The sequence below is a fragment of the Chrysoperla carnea genome, chromosome 4 (genome assembly GCF_905475395.1).
Source record: "Chrysoperla carnea chromosome 4, inChrCarn1.1, whole genome shotgun sequence".
Lineage (NCBI taxonomy): Eukaryota > Metazoa > Arthropoda > Insecta > Neuroptera > Chrysopidae > Chrysoperla > Chrysoperla carnea.
Window position 1 is genome coordinate 17,265,973 of NC_058340.1, and position 22,967 is coordinate 17,288,939.

General features: G+C 29.2%; 1 protein-coding gene across 2 annotated transcripts in view; it reads right to left on the reverse strand.

Annotated features, from left to right (window-relative positions):
* Positions 1-223: 223 nt before the first annotated feature.
* Positions 224-22,967, reverse strand: part of LOC123297434 — a 700,259-nt gene continuing 677,515 nt past the window's right edge. For both annotated transcript variants that reach the window (XM_044879092.1, XM_044879093.1), the window contains exon 6: positions 224-702. In XM_044879092.1, the coding sequence (XP_044735027.1) occupies positions 584-702 (119 nt within the window). In that variant the 3' untranslated portion in view covers positions 224-583. The remainder of the gene's footprint in view (positions 703-22,967) is intronic.

Here is a 22,967-nt window from a genome sequence, read left to right on the forward strand (position 1 = left end):
ACTATTGAAACTTTTACTGTAAATTTTTTTAATTTTTCAGGAACTTATTTGTGTTAATGTTTCTCGATTTTGAGCTCCAAGGTAACATTGAATGTGATCCGAGGTACAAGATATCATCAAACTATGAACACTTTTAAAAAAATGTTTTTTTTTATTGGTTCTTAGACTTTTTTTTAACAATTAACAATTTTAAAACTATTTTATATTTAAAATCGGTGCCCGAAATAGCGAAATGTATTATTTTTTGTCAGTGTTAATCCAAACGTATTAGTATGATCGTCCGCTCCGTTTATTTCAGCTAAAATTTGTATTCATGTGCCACAGAGATAATCAGTTATGGCTCTTAATTGGGAAGATTTTTTCGAATGATAAATAACTTTCATTTCGTTTATAATATTTCATTTTTTTTCTGGAACTTAGTTTTAAACATTCGATTTTATTTATCAAAATAGAACTCATTACTAGTTTTTTAAAATTGTACGTATTGATGAACATGTATGTAGCTTTATATAGACATGACGGATGAGAAAGAAATATGACAGACGTGTTAATGAAATGATGATTAATAAAAAATATTTGTTGACTATGAAGATATTGTCATTATTACACTAAATATTACACTAATAATAAGTAACCAGGCGGATGGACATCGTAACCATGACAAACCACGTCCACCATGTTGCATTGCAGCCGGATTTTCACCTGAAAGAATGAAGAGAAAACAGAATTATTAATAACATCATTTACACATAAATATTATTAGAGTTTATTTTTTTATCATATAAAATTGTAGCATAATATTAAGCCCTTTTACGTTGTTCGAAAAAATGGAAAGTACGGAAAATTCAAGTATTATGTATGTGTTTTACTAGCGTGATAGATAAATAAGTCCAGTGAAACCACCACTTAATGGCACCATCTTCTCTTGATCTCACTTATCCCCCTATCATTATACTCGTAGAGATTGTTTTACACTGCTAAAATATATGCACAGTATATCAAAAAAAGTATATCAGAAAAGATGGTCATGAATTGTTTGACATTAGCTATTATATATTTTTGCAGAAATCTTTAATTTATGGTTCAAAATGATTATCATAGATGGAGCAGCAAAATGTCAGATTAAATTTAATTAATATATCGTTATAAATTATAGCTCATGTGTTATTCTGATGTATGAGCTATATTGTTATAAAGTTTCATTCAAATCCATTCGGTAGTTTTTGCATGAAATCGTAACAAACAAAAAAACAAACAAACATTTATAGGGAAACATATATGGATAGCAATTGGTTGGGATTGGTTAGAATTATGTATAGAGGCAAGCATAGCCAGAATATAATCGGGATTTTAAGAAAATAGTTCAGAATTTAAAGAAAAAAATATCCAAATTATTGTAACTCTCAAATGTGACATGTCTTGTATGCTTAAAATACATACCTATGGGTTATAAGTAGTTATAATAAGTTTGATTCATTCATTCATCCTCACAAAATTTCACATATATAATACATAACGATTACGATCACGATGAGGAGTCATCACTCACTGAGAATTTTGTAAATCATTAAACAAGTAACAGTACTTTTAACATATATGAATTAAGCCCACAGTCCCTGGATAGTATATAATCACTCAGTCACCAGATGGTGTCGTAGAAATTGGTACATGATATTGCGTTTTCAATAGAAACGCACATCGTCGCTAAACAATCTGTTGTTCAGAACAACATGAATAAATATTCAAAGTTTCTAGACTATGTGACAATGAGCTTATATTTGATTTAAAATATTTTCAATGTTTTTTTTTCTAAGGAATCAAAGTAGTATTGTTTTTTAAATTTACTAAATATTAACAAAAACTTTCAAAAATATAAAAAAGTTTAGAACGGTCAAATAAAACAATTCGTAGTGCAAGAGCTGCATTAACCAAGCGAATTCCCTCAGAGATTAAAGAAATGACACATTTTGTTGAAAATCGAATATTATTGCATTTTTAGTTTTTTCAAAGTTTTTATTTCGAAAACTGAGCGTCTAGAGAAAATAATCACAAGAGTACTTGTTTGCTTAAAACTGATCAAAAAATACAAAAATATTTTTATTTTGATAAAACTCCAAATTTTTTAATTTGCGTTTGTTGATGCTCTGCTTTTCCAGGGGTATCAAAATTTGTCAACATAAACCACTTGTTTGAGCGGCATTATTCGTGTTCATTATGGCGGCAAAATATTTATTTTAAAGTTAATCCTGTAAAGCCATGTTTAATCATTGAAAGTATACCTCATATGAATACCTGGATAGGTAGAAAATGTACACCAGGATGTTCAGTAAATAAGAGTTAATCAAATTCATACAGGGTGGCATTTTTAAGTTGCCATATGCTTGAAATTCGATTGATAAATTTAATCGGGGAAAATGCTTCAAACGAAAAATGATTGTTTCAAATGCACACATCTAATACCGTCATCGAATTTAATCTAAGTTTTCAGGTTCAATTAATACCTCACTCTGATTCATAACTGACAAACATTTGATGAACGCTTTAAATTACAAAGTTGTTCTTTATAAAAACGCAAACATCGCAGAAACATTTATATGAAATAACAATTTTAAGAAAAAACCGTTTTGGGTAAAACTTGTCAACCTGTTTTTGTCTAAACTGTACGGCTTCCGGAAAAATATTTCGAACAAAAAATGTTACTTTTTTAATCAAAAACAACTTGCTTATTTAAAGTGTTTATCTATCGATTATCAGTTACAGAGTAGAGTAAACTTTTCATTGCGCTTGAAAACCTAGGTCAAGTTTAATGGCTGCGTAAGATGTGAGCCTACACTCCCAACATTTTTGCTTGAAGAATTTTTACCGATAAAACTTATTTTTCCAGTTTTAAGTAGATGCCAAGTTAAAAAAGCACTGTGTATAGAAATAAAAGTAATCCATATTTAACAAATTAAAAAAAATACATATTCATATTTATAACTTTCTTGTGTGAGAAATTAGCTTTTTTACTCGATGCCAACCATATCTTTAGCTGTAAAAAGACTCATTGGTGTCAAGTACAAAACGTTCTTCTTGCAAGAAAATTTATAAATAGAAAATAATTTTTCCTTTTGTTTTTTTTTTTTAAATTTCTCTAAGTCGGTTCTATTTTCTACAAAAAATTTCTTCAATAAATTCTTTGATTTTATTGTTAAGGATGTAATAAATTTTCATATAACACGTTTTCTTATTGTTTGAACTTTTTTTGAAATCATGTGTACATCCACAATTTAATTAAAAAATATAAAGTTTCTCTTTTTTGCACGGTAAATTGAGAATTTTTCATATTAATAAGAACAGGTACACATGCAAAATATAAACAGTTGAGAAGTATGATTTCCATATATATTGTAGTAGTGTGTACTATTTTTGTTCTCTGACGTCGCTTTTGTTTAAAGCTGTGTAATATGCCTGAATTTTTTTTTATTATAATTAAAAGTTTTCTAAACTTTTTTTTCTTTTTTTTTTGTAACATAAACAATAAACAAATTTAATATATATTTTTAATTTTTTCATGTATTTTATTATTATACGTAAACTTTTGTGTTAGTTTGTGTTAATATTGTTGCTACGTGCTTTTGCGAACTTGCTACGGATGGATAAAGGCCGTTCATTGTGTGGGTTGTGGTAGGTACTCATCTTTAATGTGTAGCGAGAAGTTGTCTAGGTCAGTTCAATGTTAAGGGAGGCCCACTGAAAATTTATGTACCCTTAAGTTAAAGCACTTTATTCTGGTCTTAAAAAAGTTTGAGGTTATGTTTTACAATTAGTGGCAGACCAATACAAGTTTTTTAAGAAAAGTTTTTTTAAAGATTCAATTCATGTGTGTATTGAAAGAAAACAAGAGTCTATAGTGTATTCGCAAATTTGGTAATGTTGGGGCAAAAAAGACTAGAGTCATGATCAAATCGTAAGCCCTCTCATGAATTTCTTCGAAATATTAGGAGTATGACGGCAAGTTATTTCATGATAATCCTAAAAAAATGCTAATAGAAATAGTGAGAGTAGAAGTGAGTTCCCGGGGGGGGGGGGGAACTATGTTCTTTTCGTTATAGATTATGTATTTTTGATCTTAAAAAAATTTTAATATATAAAGTATTAATCATTTAAAAACGATCGATTACCGTGAGTAGTTTCCGACCTGACATTTTTGTGCATGAGAAGCCAACACCATAATCACAAGGTCATTTCAAGATAATCAACTATAAAAATATGTCGTTCGATGTCGGATACTTTTTGTATTCATCTCCAATCCGCCAAGCTATTTTTTCCTTTTTAAACGATAATTGTGAAGTCAAAAATATGACTTCACCTAGACAACTTTCCCGTTTAAAAGTTTAGTGGTGAATATTAGTTTATTATTATTTAACTATGTTCAAGTTTTTTGATTTTATCTACTAAATGTGTATACAAATTCGTTTTGTTGTATCTAAAAAACTTTATGGTTGGTAAACAACAATTTAACATTTTTACATTATCTTTTTTTTGTGTGATTGAATATTAAATTTTCTAATTAAATTTGTGTTTTCTTTTTCTATAAAGTAATTAGATTATAAATAATGATACACTTCATTCGGTAAAATTTAAAATAAAATATAAAATTTACACTTGTTTTCAGTACATTGTAGTTAATAGCAGTCAACTTTTTCCAATTACACAAAAGTTCAATTTTAAGTGTATTTTATAGTTTTAAAAAAACAAGCCATCTTTGTATTATTTACGTTTCAAATACAAAACTTAAGTAAGCCTAAGAATTCTGAAAACTTAAGCTTAAGTCTCTTTTAATCTAGGTTAGGTTAGGTTATATTGGCTGTCCACGAAGGACGCACTTAGACTATAGAGCCCATTGTGTTGCCCTTTTCGTTGATAATTGCCATGCACTACACCATCGCATCGCAACTATTAATTGAATTAATTTTGTTGCGACGGCGGGAACCGAACCAACTGAGCTAATAGGGCGACTCTTTTAACCTTACTTCGATTTATATCTTCAAAACTTCTCAATTTACCAATAATGGGAATACATTTTTGTCCAAGTCAGATTTATTCTCTTTAATTATTTTTTATACGAAAGTTCACCATAAACTGAGGTCTATAAGGTATATAAAAAAGGGAGAAAAATGGTGACACATTATATCTATCATTGATAGGCAGAAATAATTCTATTCAGATCACAGTTTTAAACATAATCCGAACTTTAAATTTGTAGCAGAAATTTAAACATATTTAGAAAAAGATTGTGAATGAAGATCTGTTGCCAGACTTTGTCGTACATAAAAGGATTGCACTGATTTCTCATCATTTCATTCAATTTAAAAGAACTTTTACACCTTGTGCCTTTTAATGACCGCTCAGAATTTCTTAGCATTTTTCCTTATAAAAAAATACTCTGCTTAAAAATAGCAAAGTTTTAGGCAAACAAGCTTTATAAATATGGTGGGAGCGCAATATAATATTTACCGTACATTGTAATAATTTTTAATTACATAATTTATCTGCGTTTTCACCATCTATTCTCTACATCTATTGATCTCATCGTCGTGTAGTTGCAAAAGGTCATATGTGGAAATTTGAAATTTTTCTATTGGGTATCTTATTTAGGACTGCTTTCATTTGTCAAACGCCCAAAAAGAATTCTCAGTTTCGAAGAAAATGTATTATATCCACGATTTGTACGCACCATTTCATTTATGAATCTAAAATAAATAATCCTTTTGTGCAGGATTTTTTGTGAAATAATAAACAGTTAATTTTTCTGTGCTGAAAATTGACTTGTCACTTGCAAATTTATTCAGAGAACAAAATGGGAAACAAGCCTTCTATTACATGGAAAACACGGCGGGCAGAAAGTACTCTCTCTTTATAAGTGAACAAAAATCTTGTTAATTCTTACATTAACATTTATTTTCATATTTTATGTGTTTTAAAAAGTCAGAAAACATGTTAAATTTCAAATATTGGTGATTATTTAGTTTGCATTGGCTTTTATATAATTTCACTTTCCATTTTCTATTTGTTTATTTCTTTGTTTACCCGTTAAAGACTTGTTGCACTTAAATAAAATTAAAGCATGCTCAAACTCTCAAGTTTTTTAACGTAGCGTATTTAAGTTTAAAATACTACACTATTTCTTTGACACTAAACAAAATTTGAAATAATTTTTTGTGTGTCCCATATGAATGAACATCGTTGTGTAAGTAATAAATACACATGGGTGGGTATAAAATCTTGACCATTTTATTTATTTATTTATTTTATATTTCAATATTAGAAATGGATAGTTTTATATGCGATAAAGTTTAGGAATTTATTTTTATATATACGCTTCGCATGTCAATTCAATCACGTACGATTATTGTAAATACTGTGTGATGTTGAATATCGTATAACGATTACTGACTGCTACCTTCTACGTAGTAATGTAAACACTATTGTTGTATTGAGGATATACGTTAGGACACTATAATTTATTTTTTATATTTGAATCCAGCTATGCCTAGTTTATATGGTATGATGTAATACCTAGAGTCAATTGTATCAAAAATCAACTCGTAATTTCTCACCAAATACTGATATTTACAGGACAGCGTTGGTATTGAAATGAAAGTGTTTGGTCAGAATTCAGGTAAGCTGAAAACTTGTTGTCTATGTTGTTTAATTTACGAATATATAAAAAAATAAAATTATTTTGCGAAAAAATTAAAAATTCTGATTCTCTATCTGACTGTTTGAATGCTACTCCCTTTACTGGGCCACTTCAATTTAAAATAAAGATTATTGCGTTATAACCTTCACTTCATATGCCATCACTTATTCTCATTATTCTCATATTGTTTAGAATTTCGTTTCAAATATCGTTTCGTTCTAGAATCACTCTATCTATTAGAAAAAGCTGCATCAAAATATTTTGCTTAGTTTTAAAGTTCCAAGCAGACATAGGCAAACTGGAACCAAGTAAGTTGTTATGCCATATTCCAGTTGTAAACACAACGTTATATTTCGAGGAGATAAAGTTTCAAATACCCCAAGTGATGTATTGTGAATAACTACTTAATGTACAACTGATTCATGGATACATTTTATAATTCTATTCTTGTGTGTTCTGAATTTTCAAGTATAGACCAGCTAAATAGAAGTGGGAGACCGAATTGTCATTAATTGCGAGTTATTAAAAATACCAGTTGAAGTTGTTGCTGGGCGCTCAGAGAAGTGGCTGCCTAAAATAAAATCGTGTGGGGTTTTCAATGTTTTAGAGAACATCGATTTTCTACATACGAATAGTAATTCAGATTCACGTTCCAATTAAAAGAATACCATGAAGGTAAAAAGGTAAAGAAAAATTATGAGTGATTTGGAACTTGGAAGCGTCATCTTGAATTCGTGACGAACTGTGCTTTCGCAGGGAAACAAAAAGGTGTACATATTGACCCTACTTGTAGTAGGATGGCCGTGTGAATATTTTGAACTAGTCGTTCATCATCACCAATCAAATCGCCCAAGGATTATATCGATGTAATTTTGAAAGAAAAAGCAACAATATGTCAAATTATAAAAGCTAATTATTGAGATTGTAACAACATTGCGATTACGTTTTTATTGAATTGGTTATTGTTTAAACTCTATCATTGCGAAATTAAAATTTAAAAAGTATTTTTGGTTTTTATTTTAGCATTTTTAACCCCCGAACAAAAAAAAGGGGTGTTATAAGTTTGAGCGCTATTTATGTGCATCTGTCTGTCGCATTGTAGCACCTAAACGGATGAACCGATTTTGATTTTTTTGGTTACGTTTGAAATGTAATTTAACGGCGAGTGTTTTTATATATCTTTCAAGTGTGAGTTTAGGGTTCTGTAAATTTGTCGAGGATTTTTAAGTTTTGTACATTTCACTTGCATATTTCAATGTTTATATGTCAGAATAAGATCTTACAAGATAGACTACAACGCAACCATAATCAATATTAATTAGCCAACATTATTTATTCTCTTGAGAGATATGTTACTTGTCGAAAATCACTCATCAAATTGGCGATGGATAACATGTCTCTCGGAAGAATAATTACGATTAGCTCGTTTATACAAAAGATAACTGCATTGTGTTTGAAATACAAATTAATAATACAAAAAATTGATACATGCATTGCAGCCTATGTAAAATTTTGGGATCGAGATGTTTCTGCTCTTAGTCGAAACTTGTGGTCGAATATCATAAGCGTGGTAAAAAGAAAACGTGTACTTCGAGAAAATAATGAGCCTTTTAAAAACTGAATGACCAAATATTTAAAAGGGATTCATTAAATGCGTAATACTTGAATACAGAGTAACACCGAGACCGACCCATTCAACACAACCAAACCAAACTAAACAATTGCAAACAAAAGCTTTGGAATCATATGAATATAAAAGCTCAAGTACCTATAATATGCATGTGTATTGTTGGTGGATCAAATAGTATTTGATTGTGGTGAGCCGTAAAGTCATAGAATCGTTTCGATGTTTGTTCAATGACTTTGAAATGCTCGATAGGTTGTAGGTAGGTTTGTATGTATGACTGTCAACAAAAACGTAGCAAGCGGTCAGTATGCTTTGTTGTTAAGTAAAAAAATCTCTGGCTCTCTACACGTGATAGGTTTTTTATTACTGTGTAACCATATTATATATATTTTACGACGTCGAGAAACATTGTTGAAAAATCAACGATATCTTTTTTTACCACATTTTCACTTTCAACTTTTGTGTTTTCGCGATTTGGAAAGTAATTTTAAACTACTTTCCAATAAGAGCAAATAGATAAGAACTAGATGACAATGATATACTGAAAAGTAAGAAATAAGAATGAAAAAAAAAACCTTTTAATATACCATGTTTTCAAAACGGAATTAAAAGTATGAAATAGTTATCAAAAATGCAAAATTTAATGTTTAAAAGCGCGGGGTTCGAGATATCCAAATAAGAATGCAAAAAGAGCACTGCACACTTTTAAGCCTTGTAAAATTTAAGGTTAAAACTAACTTTATTTTTTATAATTTTTAGTTCGATTTGTTAACCACTGCCTTTTTTCCGATTATGATTGAAAGACGTCATAGTAATTTTTCTAATATCAAACAATGACGAACAAATGCTAATCTTTCTTGGAACATTCCTTGATTAGAAATTGATTTAAATGTTTCCTGAGTTGAAAATTGTTTTAGGAGAACGAAATATTCTGCTTTTCTGAAAACGTTTATGCGTGAAATTAAATCGCAAAATAACATTTTTATGATACTTAAAAATGTCTCATTGACCATTTTGAGATAATTATCAGTAAAATTGTGATGTATATTTTGACATTTTTCTTTCTTTTTTTTTATAAATCTTTGAGAGATTTTAGCACCTTTATAGAGATATAACAGGATATTCCACATTTCACATTGGACAAGCAACAATATTATATATATTTTATTTTTATTTCCACGATAGAGGCGAGACTATAAAGCTTCGTACATGAACACAAAACACAAAGGTACCTAAATTTGAATCAACGGACGAGTAAATCATAAATCATTTTGTTGTTATTTTTTGTTTTTATATTTATTTTTAAAAATACAGTTCAACTTTTTTAATTTAGTTTTTTTCGCTTTATTTCTAAATAATTTTTACGTTTATTTTTACTATTCAAGTTGTTTTATTATCGTTTGTTTTTATGCGAGCAATTTGCATAAAAACTGTATGCATATTCTTCATTTTTGTAAATATTACAGTGTTGTTTATAAAACTACTATTTCAACTGTCAAAATTTTCTTCACCCAAATTCTTCAAGTTTTTTTTTTTATATACCTCATTCAAAAATTATTTCCGACAATCTTATTTTAAAATGGCCATTCGGCCCAAGACTAGAGAAAAAGAGAAGTAAATGATAGTTTAAAAAACTAAAAAAACCTGCTTTTGTAAATAGCTGAACTAAAAAGCAGAAACTAATTTCTATAAGTTCAGAAAAAAAAACTTATTTAAAACTATTATTTTTATTACTATTATGGAATGTTATTTGCGCTTCCACCATCAAATATTTTTTAGTTAAGAGTTAATCCTTAAAATCCCGACGAGGATAATCGAACAACTTATTAAATTATTCTATTGTTATTGGTCCTTGATAGGTGTGCCAAGTTTCAATCCAATCCAACAGTTTGAAGTGGGTTAAATTATGTTTAAAGGTTTCGTTACATAGATACATAGATACATACCCAACTATAAAAGTGTGTTAAAATGGACTGATTTTGCATTAAACGCCTCTTATGATATTATGACAATATCTGCGATCGTCATTCAATCTTTAGTCTGCGGATAAATAAGGTGTATGCATCGTCTAACTTTTTTCGCCTTCGAAATTTGAGGTTAAAAAAAAACTCGGAATGATTCTGCGAAAGAATTTGAAACCTATAAGTTTATTTGCCGCAAAATTTATCAACCTGTATGAAAGTTTATTATATAGATTTTATATCCAACCACAGTTTTAACTTGATGCTTTAGTAGTATTATTATAACAGTAACTAAAATTGTTTTCTAATATAAGCCAAGGGAGACTGTAGTACCAGGGATCAAAATTTATATATGTTTTTTTAAAGCTTTTTATATCATGTATATATGTAATATACAAGGTATACTAAGTTTAGTCCCAAGTTTGTAATGCTTAAAAATATTGATGCTACCAACAAAATTTTGGTAAAGGTGTTTATAAAATCACCTAATTAGTGCATTTTCGGTTGCCCACCCGTCCGCCTGTCAACAAAAAAACTCAAAAAAGAAAAAAAATATCAAGCTGAAATTTTTGCAGCGTACTGTAGACGTAAAAAGTGAGGTCGAGTTCGTAAATGAGCAACAAAGGTCAATTGAGCAATAAATGTGTAAGTAAGGATGTTTGTTTCTTTTGTCGCAAAAATTACCAAACGGATTTGAATGAAACTGTACAACAATATAGCTCATACATCAGAATAGCATATGAGCTATAAGTTATAAGATTTATTAAAAAATAAAAATTAAATTTTATCTGACATTTTACTGCAGAATCTTACTGAACTATTAGTTAAAGATTTCTCTAAAAATTTATAATAGTAAATGTCAAACAATCCATGGCCATCTTTTCTGATATACTGTGCATGTATTTTAGCTGAGTAAAACACTCCCTGCGAGTGTTATGGAAAGAGGATAAGTGAGATCAAGAGAGATGGAGGCAATTAAGAGGTGATGTTTACTTTCAAGTCCGGTGAAGCGGGCGGGTATCATGCTAATATATGTAATATAATATAACTTTGAGTGGGTACTATACATTGCCCTACATGTTTTATTTTAAGAAATTATTGAATGTTTGTTAGGAACATGAAACATATAATTGTTGTATGCAAACACTTTAATTATGGTTAGGAAATCGTTTGAATGTTTTACCTATGTTGTTTGTTGTATAACATACACATACACACATTAATATTAATAATACCACACTAACTCTCATGCACTGAGATGAATATATAAAATGTATTCATAATTGAAAACAACACTGTAACTTAACATTTTGGTTTTCATATTGTTTGTGAGTGGTGGTCTCTAAGTTCGTATAAGGTATTTTAGATGATTTATTTTACCTTCGAATTATATGTGAAAATTGTAATAAATTCTTAGAAGCATCGAGAAAGGTTTGCTCTACTACAATCAGAAAGGACATATAAAATAAATTTAAGTACTGATTTCAAATTTTAACAAGTGAAATTTACAAAATTTAAAAACCGCCGACTAATTATAATATATAATAACACTCCATTAAATTATTTCTTTGTTTAAAGGATTTTGAAGGTCGGCGCCAATTTTTTTGCTTTTTTTGGCTACGGATCCCTAAGATTGCAGTCGCACTTGAAACATACCTAAGAACACTCTTCGTTAAATTACCTTTTAAACGAGACCAAAAAAAAAAATAAAATCATCAAGATGACACAGACAGACACACACATATAGCCGTCAAACTTATAACATCCGTTATTTTAGTTCGCGGGTTTAAAAAAGTAAAACTGACTGATTTTCAGCTAGCTATATTATTATAAGCTATATCCTCTCAAATATCTTTTCTGAAAATTTTATTTTAAAACTATTAAAACCGTTAGTTACCCGTTATTTTTAATTATTTAAGTTCGAAATTTGGTAATAATTAATTTTTACACGAGAATTCTATTTTAAAACTTAAGATTGAATTTATTATTATTTTCTTCAAAATATTATCCAAAATTGAAATTTGGTAATCACGAATAAAGAGCTTAAAGATACTGTTTAAAAGGTTCCTAATAGTTTCAAATAAATTGTTATCATTCCCTTTTTCATTGACTTTGAAATTTGAAAGGAGGTCGTTACAAAACGAAACGTTAAACTAGCTTTTTTTTTGTTTAGACGTCTTTCATAGCTATTAGTTTACATACAACGAGGTTTAATACACCTTTTGTTTTGAGAATTTTTATATAAAATGTTTTCTTGCGAAAAATTTGGCAATTGAAAATGCTTTTTATACAAAACTTTTTAAACAAAGGATCTTTATGGCTATATTTTAGGAAAACTAACGTTTATTAAAATTTAAATATGTGTTTTATTTTAATTTTTGTATGTGTGGGTAGGGCGGCAGGCATGTAGAACGCCTAGGCCTGGAAGTGTATCACGACTACTACAGGAGCTGTCACAGTGGTGAGGAGGAGGGGATAATGTCTCATCTTCTCTGTCACTGCCCAGCTCTTGCCATGAGAAGATGGAATTATATGATCCAGCTTCTCTTTGACGATCTTTCCGACCTAAAGCCCGTTGACGTCAAAGTACTAATGCTGTTCTTAAACAGCTACAAATGGTTCATGGAGTAGTGGCCGGGAATGGGCTATCCCTTTTTCGATATCACAATGGACCCTATGGTCTTAGTGTGTTCCACCCCAGGACGGCCACTCTAACCTAACCTAACCTATCTTAATACAATATCTACATCATTTGCGGCAATGCTTTGTTATATGCAATATCTCAAGTATAATCAATCATTTTCTACACATATTTATATTGGTAATAATAATTGTTGTTATTCGACTAATTATTTAACTAACACACAACGTTCCGTTGTAAAATAATTAATTTCGTGGTTTCATAGAATAGTTTCCAATCAGAACTTTGTTCAAATAATTACTATATTCGTATATATAAACCTATAAACATCATGCTATACCTTGGTTCTATTATATTATTATATTGGATAACTACTTATATATTTATATATTATATACGACGTTATATGTGTAGATATACCAATTATATTGTTTCGTTAAGTACACGACTTAGATAATAAATGGATTTCACTTAAGTTATATATCATCATTGTTTAACTATTTCATTAGCTTATAACACTTGATGCCATGCAGAGCTTAGTTTCAGAAGATACTGTTGTGATCGGATTGATGAGGCGAAATTTGTATAAATCGTAAAATTTTTAGCAAAAAAAAGTTTATTCAAATTTACATTTATATATCGTAGATATTGTATCAAGGGAAAATAACAGATAGCATGAAAAATAGTTCAAAAAAATCTTGGATAAGTGAAATTTATAAAATTTAATTAACCGTCGACCCTCCCTCCCCAGATTTTCTTGAAAGGTCGCTAAAACCACTATCTATAGCGCTAACATAGCGGCAAACTTATAAAGCCTCTCCCTTTTACGTCGGATATTAAAAGCATTCAATTATTATTAACTTACCATGCAGTTTTTGTTTTCCTCTCTTTTTGACAAAATTCACATAGATAGTCCTCTGTATTTAAATCTATAGTGTGATTATTGAGTTAACGTGCCAAGAGTCGGTACAAGCCAGTATAAAGGTAAGCCAGGCATTGTACGCATTTGAAATTTCTTGAGCCAGTACTTTAAGTTTATCAATATTTTATGATTTTATTTTGTTTGATTCATGTTGCTGTGGTGGATGTATGAGTGGGATAATTGTAGAAAATGAGGACCTTTTTTGGTGTTAAGATAATTTATTTTGGAAGGCCCACGTAGACTATTTTACTATTTTTGTTTTGATGTTAATTGTAGCTTGTTAAAAATCACAATAGGGAACAATCCTGATGTCGAATTGGTCATTTTACCCATAAAATGTAAAACTGGACTTGATACCATGACAAAATTTGAAAGTGCCGTTAAAATTGATTAAAAAAGAAGTTATAAGCAACCAAAGATTGTCCATTCAAAGGATGTCCACTTCCTAGAGAGTATCTTCCTCTTTGTTTAATAAGCAATTTTAAACGTTGAAAAACGTTCATTGGTATCGTCTAGCGAAAGGCAGGAGGTTCTGGAATTCTCTTGAAGAGGCCTATGTCCAATTATTATTATAATTATTATTATTAAACTTCATATCTTTCATACTTGTAATGTTCTTTAAAAACAATCTTCACTTTTCTATTCGTGAAGTAAAACTTCTTAATCTGAAGTGTAACAAAATTTAGTCCGATCCCCTATTGGAATAATTGTTGAGGGAATCAACCCAAAGCTTGCTCAAATAGTTTGAACAATGTTTGTGTAATATCCACAACTGACATTCTATTGATATTCCAAGAAATGTTTCCGAACCTTTTGATATAAGAATACCGTGTCTACAATGATGGTTTCAGCCAATAATTAATGACTTTGTTATATGAGCCTAACTAACTGATAATATTCACAAAATCACTAATACAATTAAATTACAAACATTAATTGCTTTAAATAATATATGCATCATAAACGTATATTATATTATTATTTGTATGCTGTGAAAATTAATGACCAATTTCACGCACACTTAATGGTGTTGAATGTTTATAGTAATTTTATAAATTAGATGATGGTACCTCATAGTATGATGATGACTAACAGCAGTTATAAGCTATAACAGAGCTACATCGCCATCTATGTAAGTGTAACTACATATTATGTAAGTTCCGTCCACAACGTAATAATACTATTAATAAGACGTATGGAGATTTTATGTTTTATTTATAATTTTTATGTTAAAAACTCTAGTAAGTCAGTTTTCACTAATTTTCCATAGAATTTTGGCCCACAAAATCAATTGTAAAGGAGCAAACAGTCGAGTGTTAAAGGTAAATACTTACATTTTTTTTTTAAATATTGGTGCACACAGCAACAAAAACCAATTTTTTAACGTAATCGAATAATAAAATGTTTTTTAGTATTCACACTAACAAGAATTTTGGTCCTTAAAACCCTAGGTGCACATATGTGTACCCACATTTTTTATTTTTCCCGAAAAAATCACATGACTAGTTTTGATATAAATGAAATATTTACTTGTTTAATTTAAGTTTAGGTCTTAAGAGCATAAACTTATAAACTGTTAGGGAACGCACAAACGATTAAATGTAAAAAATTTTCCTTATAAAAATTAAACAACTTATGTATGAAAGTTTTTTTCATAGACATCATTGTTTACTCACGAGGTTTAGAACATAATAGATCATGTTGTATGTATGCGATTGTGGCTATTTAAGAGTCACTATCTTTCTTTATTTACATAACGAAAAAAAAAAGAGCGCGTAATCAACACTGGCTTACATGGTATTTCAACAATTAACTCAGTCAATTGTTTGTTTACACTTTTTTATATTAGCAAATAATGACTAAAATTAATGGTTTGTTGTTAGCTGCAAATTTGGGGCTTATTAACGAAATTAGGAAAATTTGTTCCTTAGATCCTGGATGACTACTTAAGAGATATTTTTTAAGGGCTTAATTGTGAACCCAATTTATTAGGCTCTTTCTTTGATCAAATTTTTTTCTGAAAATGTATAAATGCAACAAATAAATAAAAAAAATTATAAAAAAATTTAATTAATTATTTGTCACAGGAATTAAAGTTAATATAAGTTAAAGAGCTCTTTATCCAAGCCCAGTGTCTCCGATATCTAAAGAATACTGATAACTGAAGAACCAAAATTCCTTTTAATATCATCCGGCCAATTTGGAGGGGATAAATAGAGCATTGCCCTGGATAAAAAATGTACAGCTTTCTCTAATTTTATGTTATGCCCTTTTCGAGGATACAAAAGTTGAGGCTCTCATTAAGTATCCTATAAGAAAAACGTATCTTGGAAAATTACATATTATTACTTAAGATATCAAGTTTACTTCGCAATTGAAAAAAAAAACAACATATTTATAGATGCGGTAAACAAATGGTGGAAACGCAATTAAATAAGGTTATATATAAATTAGCTATATACATATGCTTTTATTTGCGCTCCCACCAGTTTCATTCGATTTATTTACTAAAACAAGTAAAAATTCAATTTTCGTGTAATGTGGGACGCAATTCTCATAAAATTCGTAAGTAGGTAGTTATATTAAACAGTAATAGTAGTAAACAGATGTTTATCCATTATTTTATTGTGCTTAATATATTTTATAGTGTACATGTATGTATATTTAACTATAATTTGTTACAATCACGCAATTATATGCTAATCCCGTAGTGCTGTTGTATACATTCAGTACTTAATTTTGTTTAAAATAAAAACATAAAATATAAATGATAGTACTCCCATCTATTCACAAATTTAGTTACTAAAAGTGTAAATGAATTATTAGTTATTTTAAAAACTTTAAAACAACGTTTAATTATATACAACAGGTAATATAAATGACCCGAAACATTTCAGTTAATAAATCATTCGGAGTAATTTATTTTTGTGTTGTATGTTTATAATAAAAATTTTTTTTTAGTTTTTGTGCTGGGATTTGCCTTTTTTTGTTATTAAAAAGCACTCATTTTATGATATTTATTTCCGAAATTGTTAGATTTATGGGGATAGGAAAAATATCACTATTTTTGAAATATATGTACATGTTTTATCCAGACACCACAAGAAACCTTCAGTAGAATTTTTAGGAAAAAATAAATAATTACCATTCGTTTGATATTTATCTGATTGGCAAGCACCGAAAGAAAAAGAGTAACATGAATACTTAATTTTCAAATTAAACAGGTAAAAATAAACAATTGACTGAGTATAGACAGTGTTGATTACACTGTCACATTACACACATACACATGTCAAACATACATAACTGATATTCCCATATAATACATACTATACAATTTGCGCCTAATTTACGCCCTCGCGGGTAAATAGTGAAGTTTAGGAAAAAATGTTTAAAACAAAAGTTGTTAATTTTTTTATAAGGGTCATCTTTTAAATTTAAACTTTTGTCCTTTACGGTTTAGATTGGTCCCACAGACTCAAGATCCAATTGACCAATGTTGCTCATTTACGAAATTAACCCCACTTTTTACAATGTGAGCACGTTATAAAATTTCAACTTGATATTTCTTTTTGCTTTTAAGTTATCGTGATGACAGACGGACAGACAGACGGCAGACTGACAGACAGAGAGCCAGAAATGGACTAAAGGTGATTTAATGAACACCAATACCAAAATTTTGTTCGTAGCATCAATATTTTTAAGCGTTACAAACTTGGGACTAAACATAGTATACCTTGATATATATTACATTTCCATGGTATAATGATGATGCATGTAGTTAATAATTGATAATTTTAGTGTTGATGTATATTTTAAGCCTTTCATTTCCAAATTGAAATTTAATATCTCTAACAATTTGACTAAAAATGGGGTTTTTTAAAGCTAAAGTCCTTTATCTGTTGGAGTATGTGCTTACATTATAATTTAATTCACCCACCAAGTGGTCGTGTGATGTAAATATTCTTTTATAAGTTCGGCTACTGACTCGGATTATGCGATTTTGAATCCAGGCAACGGCAGTGTGAGTAATTATAATTAATGGGGCGTTATAATTGATCACACTGTCGTTGAATCACACTGTTGAATTAGACAAGTCGATAACTTGATCACACTGTTGGATAAGAACGAAGTAACCGACTCAACCCACATGCTAAACTGCAACAAATTTAAAGAAAGGGTTGAAGTAATCACACGTTTGGGTTAAAATATGCGACTTAATGGTCTTAAAAAAAAGGTTTAAAAGAGATGTGGTTGTCCAAATTCTAAAGTAAATTAATAAATAACAAAAATTAAATTAATTGTTATTTTATTAAAGAAAAGCCTTTTATATTTTAAAAGAAATAACACAAAAAACATTTTTCAATATTTCTATCTTTAAAAAGCTTAACAGATGTTGTTTCGTTAAAAAACGAATTTTCTAAAATTTCAAAGAAAATGTTGCGAATAATTATTATTCTGTGTGTTATCTTATTTTGTTTAATATAAATGTCAAAAAGGGTAAATTCTAAAACGCAAAAGAAATATAAATCTTATTTTGTTTTTGTACATGGTAAATTTTATTTTTTCTTATGTTTCAATCAACAAAGAAATCACTTTTCTGAGCAGGTGGTCGGTATTTTCTTAACAAGTAAAAGAAAAAAAAAAAAACAAAACACCAAACGGTCTAGATTATGCGTGTGTAGAAGAGGTTTCCAGAAGTAAATAAAAAATATTGCAATGAAAATGTTTCTTTTATTTTCTTATATAACTTCTTTTTGAAAAGGAAATATAATGATCAAATTAAATAAAAATGTAAAAATTAATATTTTATTACTTTTCCTTACACATTCTACCTATTTTTTAGATGTATAGATACTTTTCTTCTATAATATCCAAAGATATTTAAAATAAATTGTTACCTATATAATATTTTCGATACTCGATTTTTTTCGATTCTAAATTCTGTCTAAAAAGTACAAAATAATACTTATCCTTCCCATCGTGAAGACGAAGAATTTCATGATCGCTTTCAAGAAAATACAAAATGAGAGAAATAATCTAAAAGTGGAAAAAAGACATGTCAACATTTGTATCCATGAGATTAATAGTTCAGAGCTCTGATCGCGAAATAGAGCCAAGGTATATTTTCTTAGAAACTCTTCGTCGAATCGTCTAATGAATTTGATTTTCAAGTTTTTTGGGTCAAATTAATCTTATTACCGAAGTTTTATCAAATCGAAACATGTTTTTGGTCTCTAATAATAATAATAATAATAATAATAATAATCATTTATTTGCAAAGACCATTACATTTTGGTATACAAATTGTCATAATTGGTAATAAGCAACAATAAAGAACATATACATAAATCTAATAATAATAATAATAAAATCTAATAATAATAAAATATACAATAACAACACAATGGGTTAAAAACAATAATAATCAAAAAAATGTAATAACAACATATACATATACATAAATCTAATAATAATAATAATAAAATCTAAAATATACAATAACAACACAATGGGTTAAAAACAATATTAATCAAAAAAAAATGTAGGCAACATAAAAGCCTTAACAAAACACAAAAATTTCAAATACATAACAATGACAAAAATGTAAACAAATCAGCCGCTAAAGAACATCCTCAAACCCTCATCCTTCTCCTAGCGCAGAAAGTCCGGTCTTACAAATGCACTCAGGTCGTAAGGTTCACTTTCTATAAGATAGTTTTTTAGTTTTCGTTTAAATCTGGTATGTGATTTCTCCTCTTTAACTGATGCAGGCAGATTTTGATAAATTTTGTTTCCTGTATATATAGGAGTTCTTTCAAAGAACGATGTGCGATGATAAAAATCAAATATATTATTATGGCGGGTGTCATACCGATCTCCTCCCTAATTTCTGTAAAACTGGACAAAAAGGTAATTTTAACCCAAAAAATACGAAAATTAGGTTAATTTGATGATTGCATGCATTGTTAATGAGATTTCGTGCAAAATAGCCACGTAAAGAGAAATTTTCGGATCGATTTTAGACAATTTCTTAAGAAGTGTTTGCCTAATTGGAAAATGAACTTGATTTTCGATATGTTTGGGTCTCAATCACTACTCCTTTGGATACGTACACAATTTAAAAAAAATCTAATTTCTGGAGAATTAATCGATCGAAGAGCATAGAAAATCTTTTTTGAAATCGGATAGAAAAACGACTGTCTGGAAATGAATTTTACTATTATTGGTAAATATTTTGGTATTTTGTGAAATAAATAATTCAAATAACAACACAAACAATAAAAATAGAACGAGAGACAGTCAAAAGAATTTTCTTCGACTTTATATTTTAATATAAAAAGAAACACAAAAATCGATCAAGTGTAAGTTAAACTTTCACAATTAGTGCTCCGTACTATAAGTTATAGTAAAATTCACATCATTACATATTATGAAGAAATTTTTTAACATGTAGATTTATTAAAATTTCGCAAATAAATCTCTACAATTCATAAGAATAACTTATTTATATTTCGAGAATGCTTAGTTATTTTCGCACAGGCAACTTGTTTAACTGTAGGATTGTGTTGGGGATATAAAGGTTCTGGTTTTTTAAAATACGGAACACGAGGAAAAGGAGACATTAGAGACATTGCAATGTAGATTTTCTCTGTGTGGTTCAATGATGCGGCCGAGGCCAACCAGTCATATTGTGGTAGTAGTTGCTGTTAGCTCTGACTCTGCATGAATAAAAATAATAATACATAAGTTTAATTCTATTGTTGAAAGACATTTTTAGCATTAACTTTGAAATAAAAAACATATATTTTTTGTATTCTTTATTGGAATAAAATCTTTTTTTTTTTGTTATTTAAGGTAGTTTTCCTCTACCATATTGTGGTAAATATTTTTGTTGAATGCTGTGTGTTGTTTTTATGTGTATGAGTCTCTCTCTGTGTGTGAAAATGTCACTAAATAAAAATTCTTTGTTTTCAAATGTATTCTTTTATTGCAAAAATTTTACTGTGAAATTTTAATTTTTTCATTACTTCTTTTGTTTGAGGAAAATATTGATAATAAGAGAACATTATTTAGTTCAAGTACAATTGAAAAGATCTTTTTATGACAAAATAAAATCTGGTACATAAACAATTTTTTTTCTGAAATTTTTTAAAAATGTATTTATTGGTGGTATAAAATTTTTATCTCACCCAAGGCGCCAAGGATGATATCAAACGTGATATTGAAAAGAATTACATGTCTAAGGTTTTACTGTCTGCCAGTGAATATAGGTACCCGTGGTGAGAATTTAAGTAGAGTTTACGAAACAACACTGAGCTCAATGTAGAAAAATTTTCCTTAGGCGTCTACTAAACACATTTATTTCGCAATCTATAAGATAGAAAACCGAATTATTACACAAATTCATGCAATGAGATCTATAGATAAAATTCGTAGTTAGTCGCGAAAACAAAATACTTAACGAAACAGTCAAAGTTCGCAAATTTGAACGGTTAGACGAACTTGAATACGGATTTCCGTATTCGATTTGTTAATGCGTCGGGAAATTTCCTGACGCTCTAACGAATCGAATACTGAAATCCGCATTCATATCCGTCTTACATTTTCAATTTTTCGAACTTTGACTCTTTTTAGTTTCTTTTTTTCCGCGACTAAGTATAGGAAAAGCTTTAGAAGTGGTATAACTGAAAATTCAGTATGCTATGTAACGGTAACCAGACGATACATTAGAGCACCTATTGGTGGCAAGCCTAGTATTTAAAACTAAGCGGTGATTGGAAAATCCTGAATTCAAGGCTTCTCTTCGAAAATCCGAAAGATCTCGATTAAACTAAGAATACAAAAATTTGATTTGTTTAAGTACTGTCTCACTGATTATTAACAGCGTTTTGTAGAGCCCTAATATTTTGACGAACGACTCATTTATCTTCAAATGAAAGTTCAAAAGCAAAATACGACACTTTAGGAGCACGCTAGAAAGCTGAATTAAATAACATTTTACTTTTTTGTCAGTCATTTCGAGAAAGTTTTATTTTGTTTTATTTACATACTTTAAAAATTTCGTTTTAAAGTATGTAAATATGATAATATTTGTTATTTTATTAACATTAAAATTTTAGTTTTCAAGGTTACCTACATATTTCTCAAATTCTCAAGATAATATTGAAAACAAATAAAACAAGTGAAAACAAACAATTGACTGAGTTAATTGTTGAAATACCATGCATGGACAGTATTGATTACTCTATCACATTACACATAAACCAATACATGTCACACATACATAACTGATAATCCCATATTAATACATACTATACAAATAAAATTTACAAAATTTAAAAAACCCTCGACAAATGCGATTTATTCCTTGTAAGCCGATTTTTGGAAACATTGCTTGCTATAAAATGTTCTCAATCGAGTCGGTTCGACCATTTAGAGGCTACGATGCCACTGAGAAACACAGATAAACACATTAAACTTATAACACTCCTTCCTAAATCAATATCAAAGTGATGACCAAGGACATCAGATGAGATAAAGAGGATACTCAGAGAGCTATCATTTCTTGGGACAAATTTTTGGAAATATGAATCGATTTTGAAGATCATCGCCGAATTTTTTTCGAGTACGGAAATCAAAGCTCGCACCTTAAACACTTTAAGCTAAGAACACTCTCCGTTAAATTACCTTTCAAATGAAACAAAAAAATTAATATCGGTTCATCCGTTCAGGCGCTACGATGCCACAGACAGACACACACATAGCGAAGGTGAAACTTATGACACCTTTTTTAGTTCGGGGGCTAAATATTTGCATCTAATGTGTGCCCTTGTGAGTAAACAGTGATGTTTACAAAAAAATGTTTCAAACAAAAGTTGTTTATTTTTCATAAGTTGTTTTTTTTACATTTAAACTTTTGTTCTATCTCTAATGATTTACAGGATGGGTCCTACGGACCCAAGATCCAATTGACCTATTGACCTCCTGAGTGTGCTGTAAAATTTCAGCTTTATATCTGATTTCGTTTTTGAATTATCGTGTTGACAGACGGGCGTACGGACAACCGAAAATGGACTAATTAGATGATTCTATGAATATTTTTCATAGTTTTAGGCGTTACAAACTTG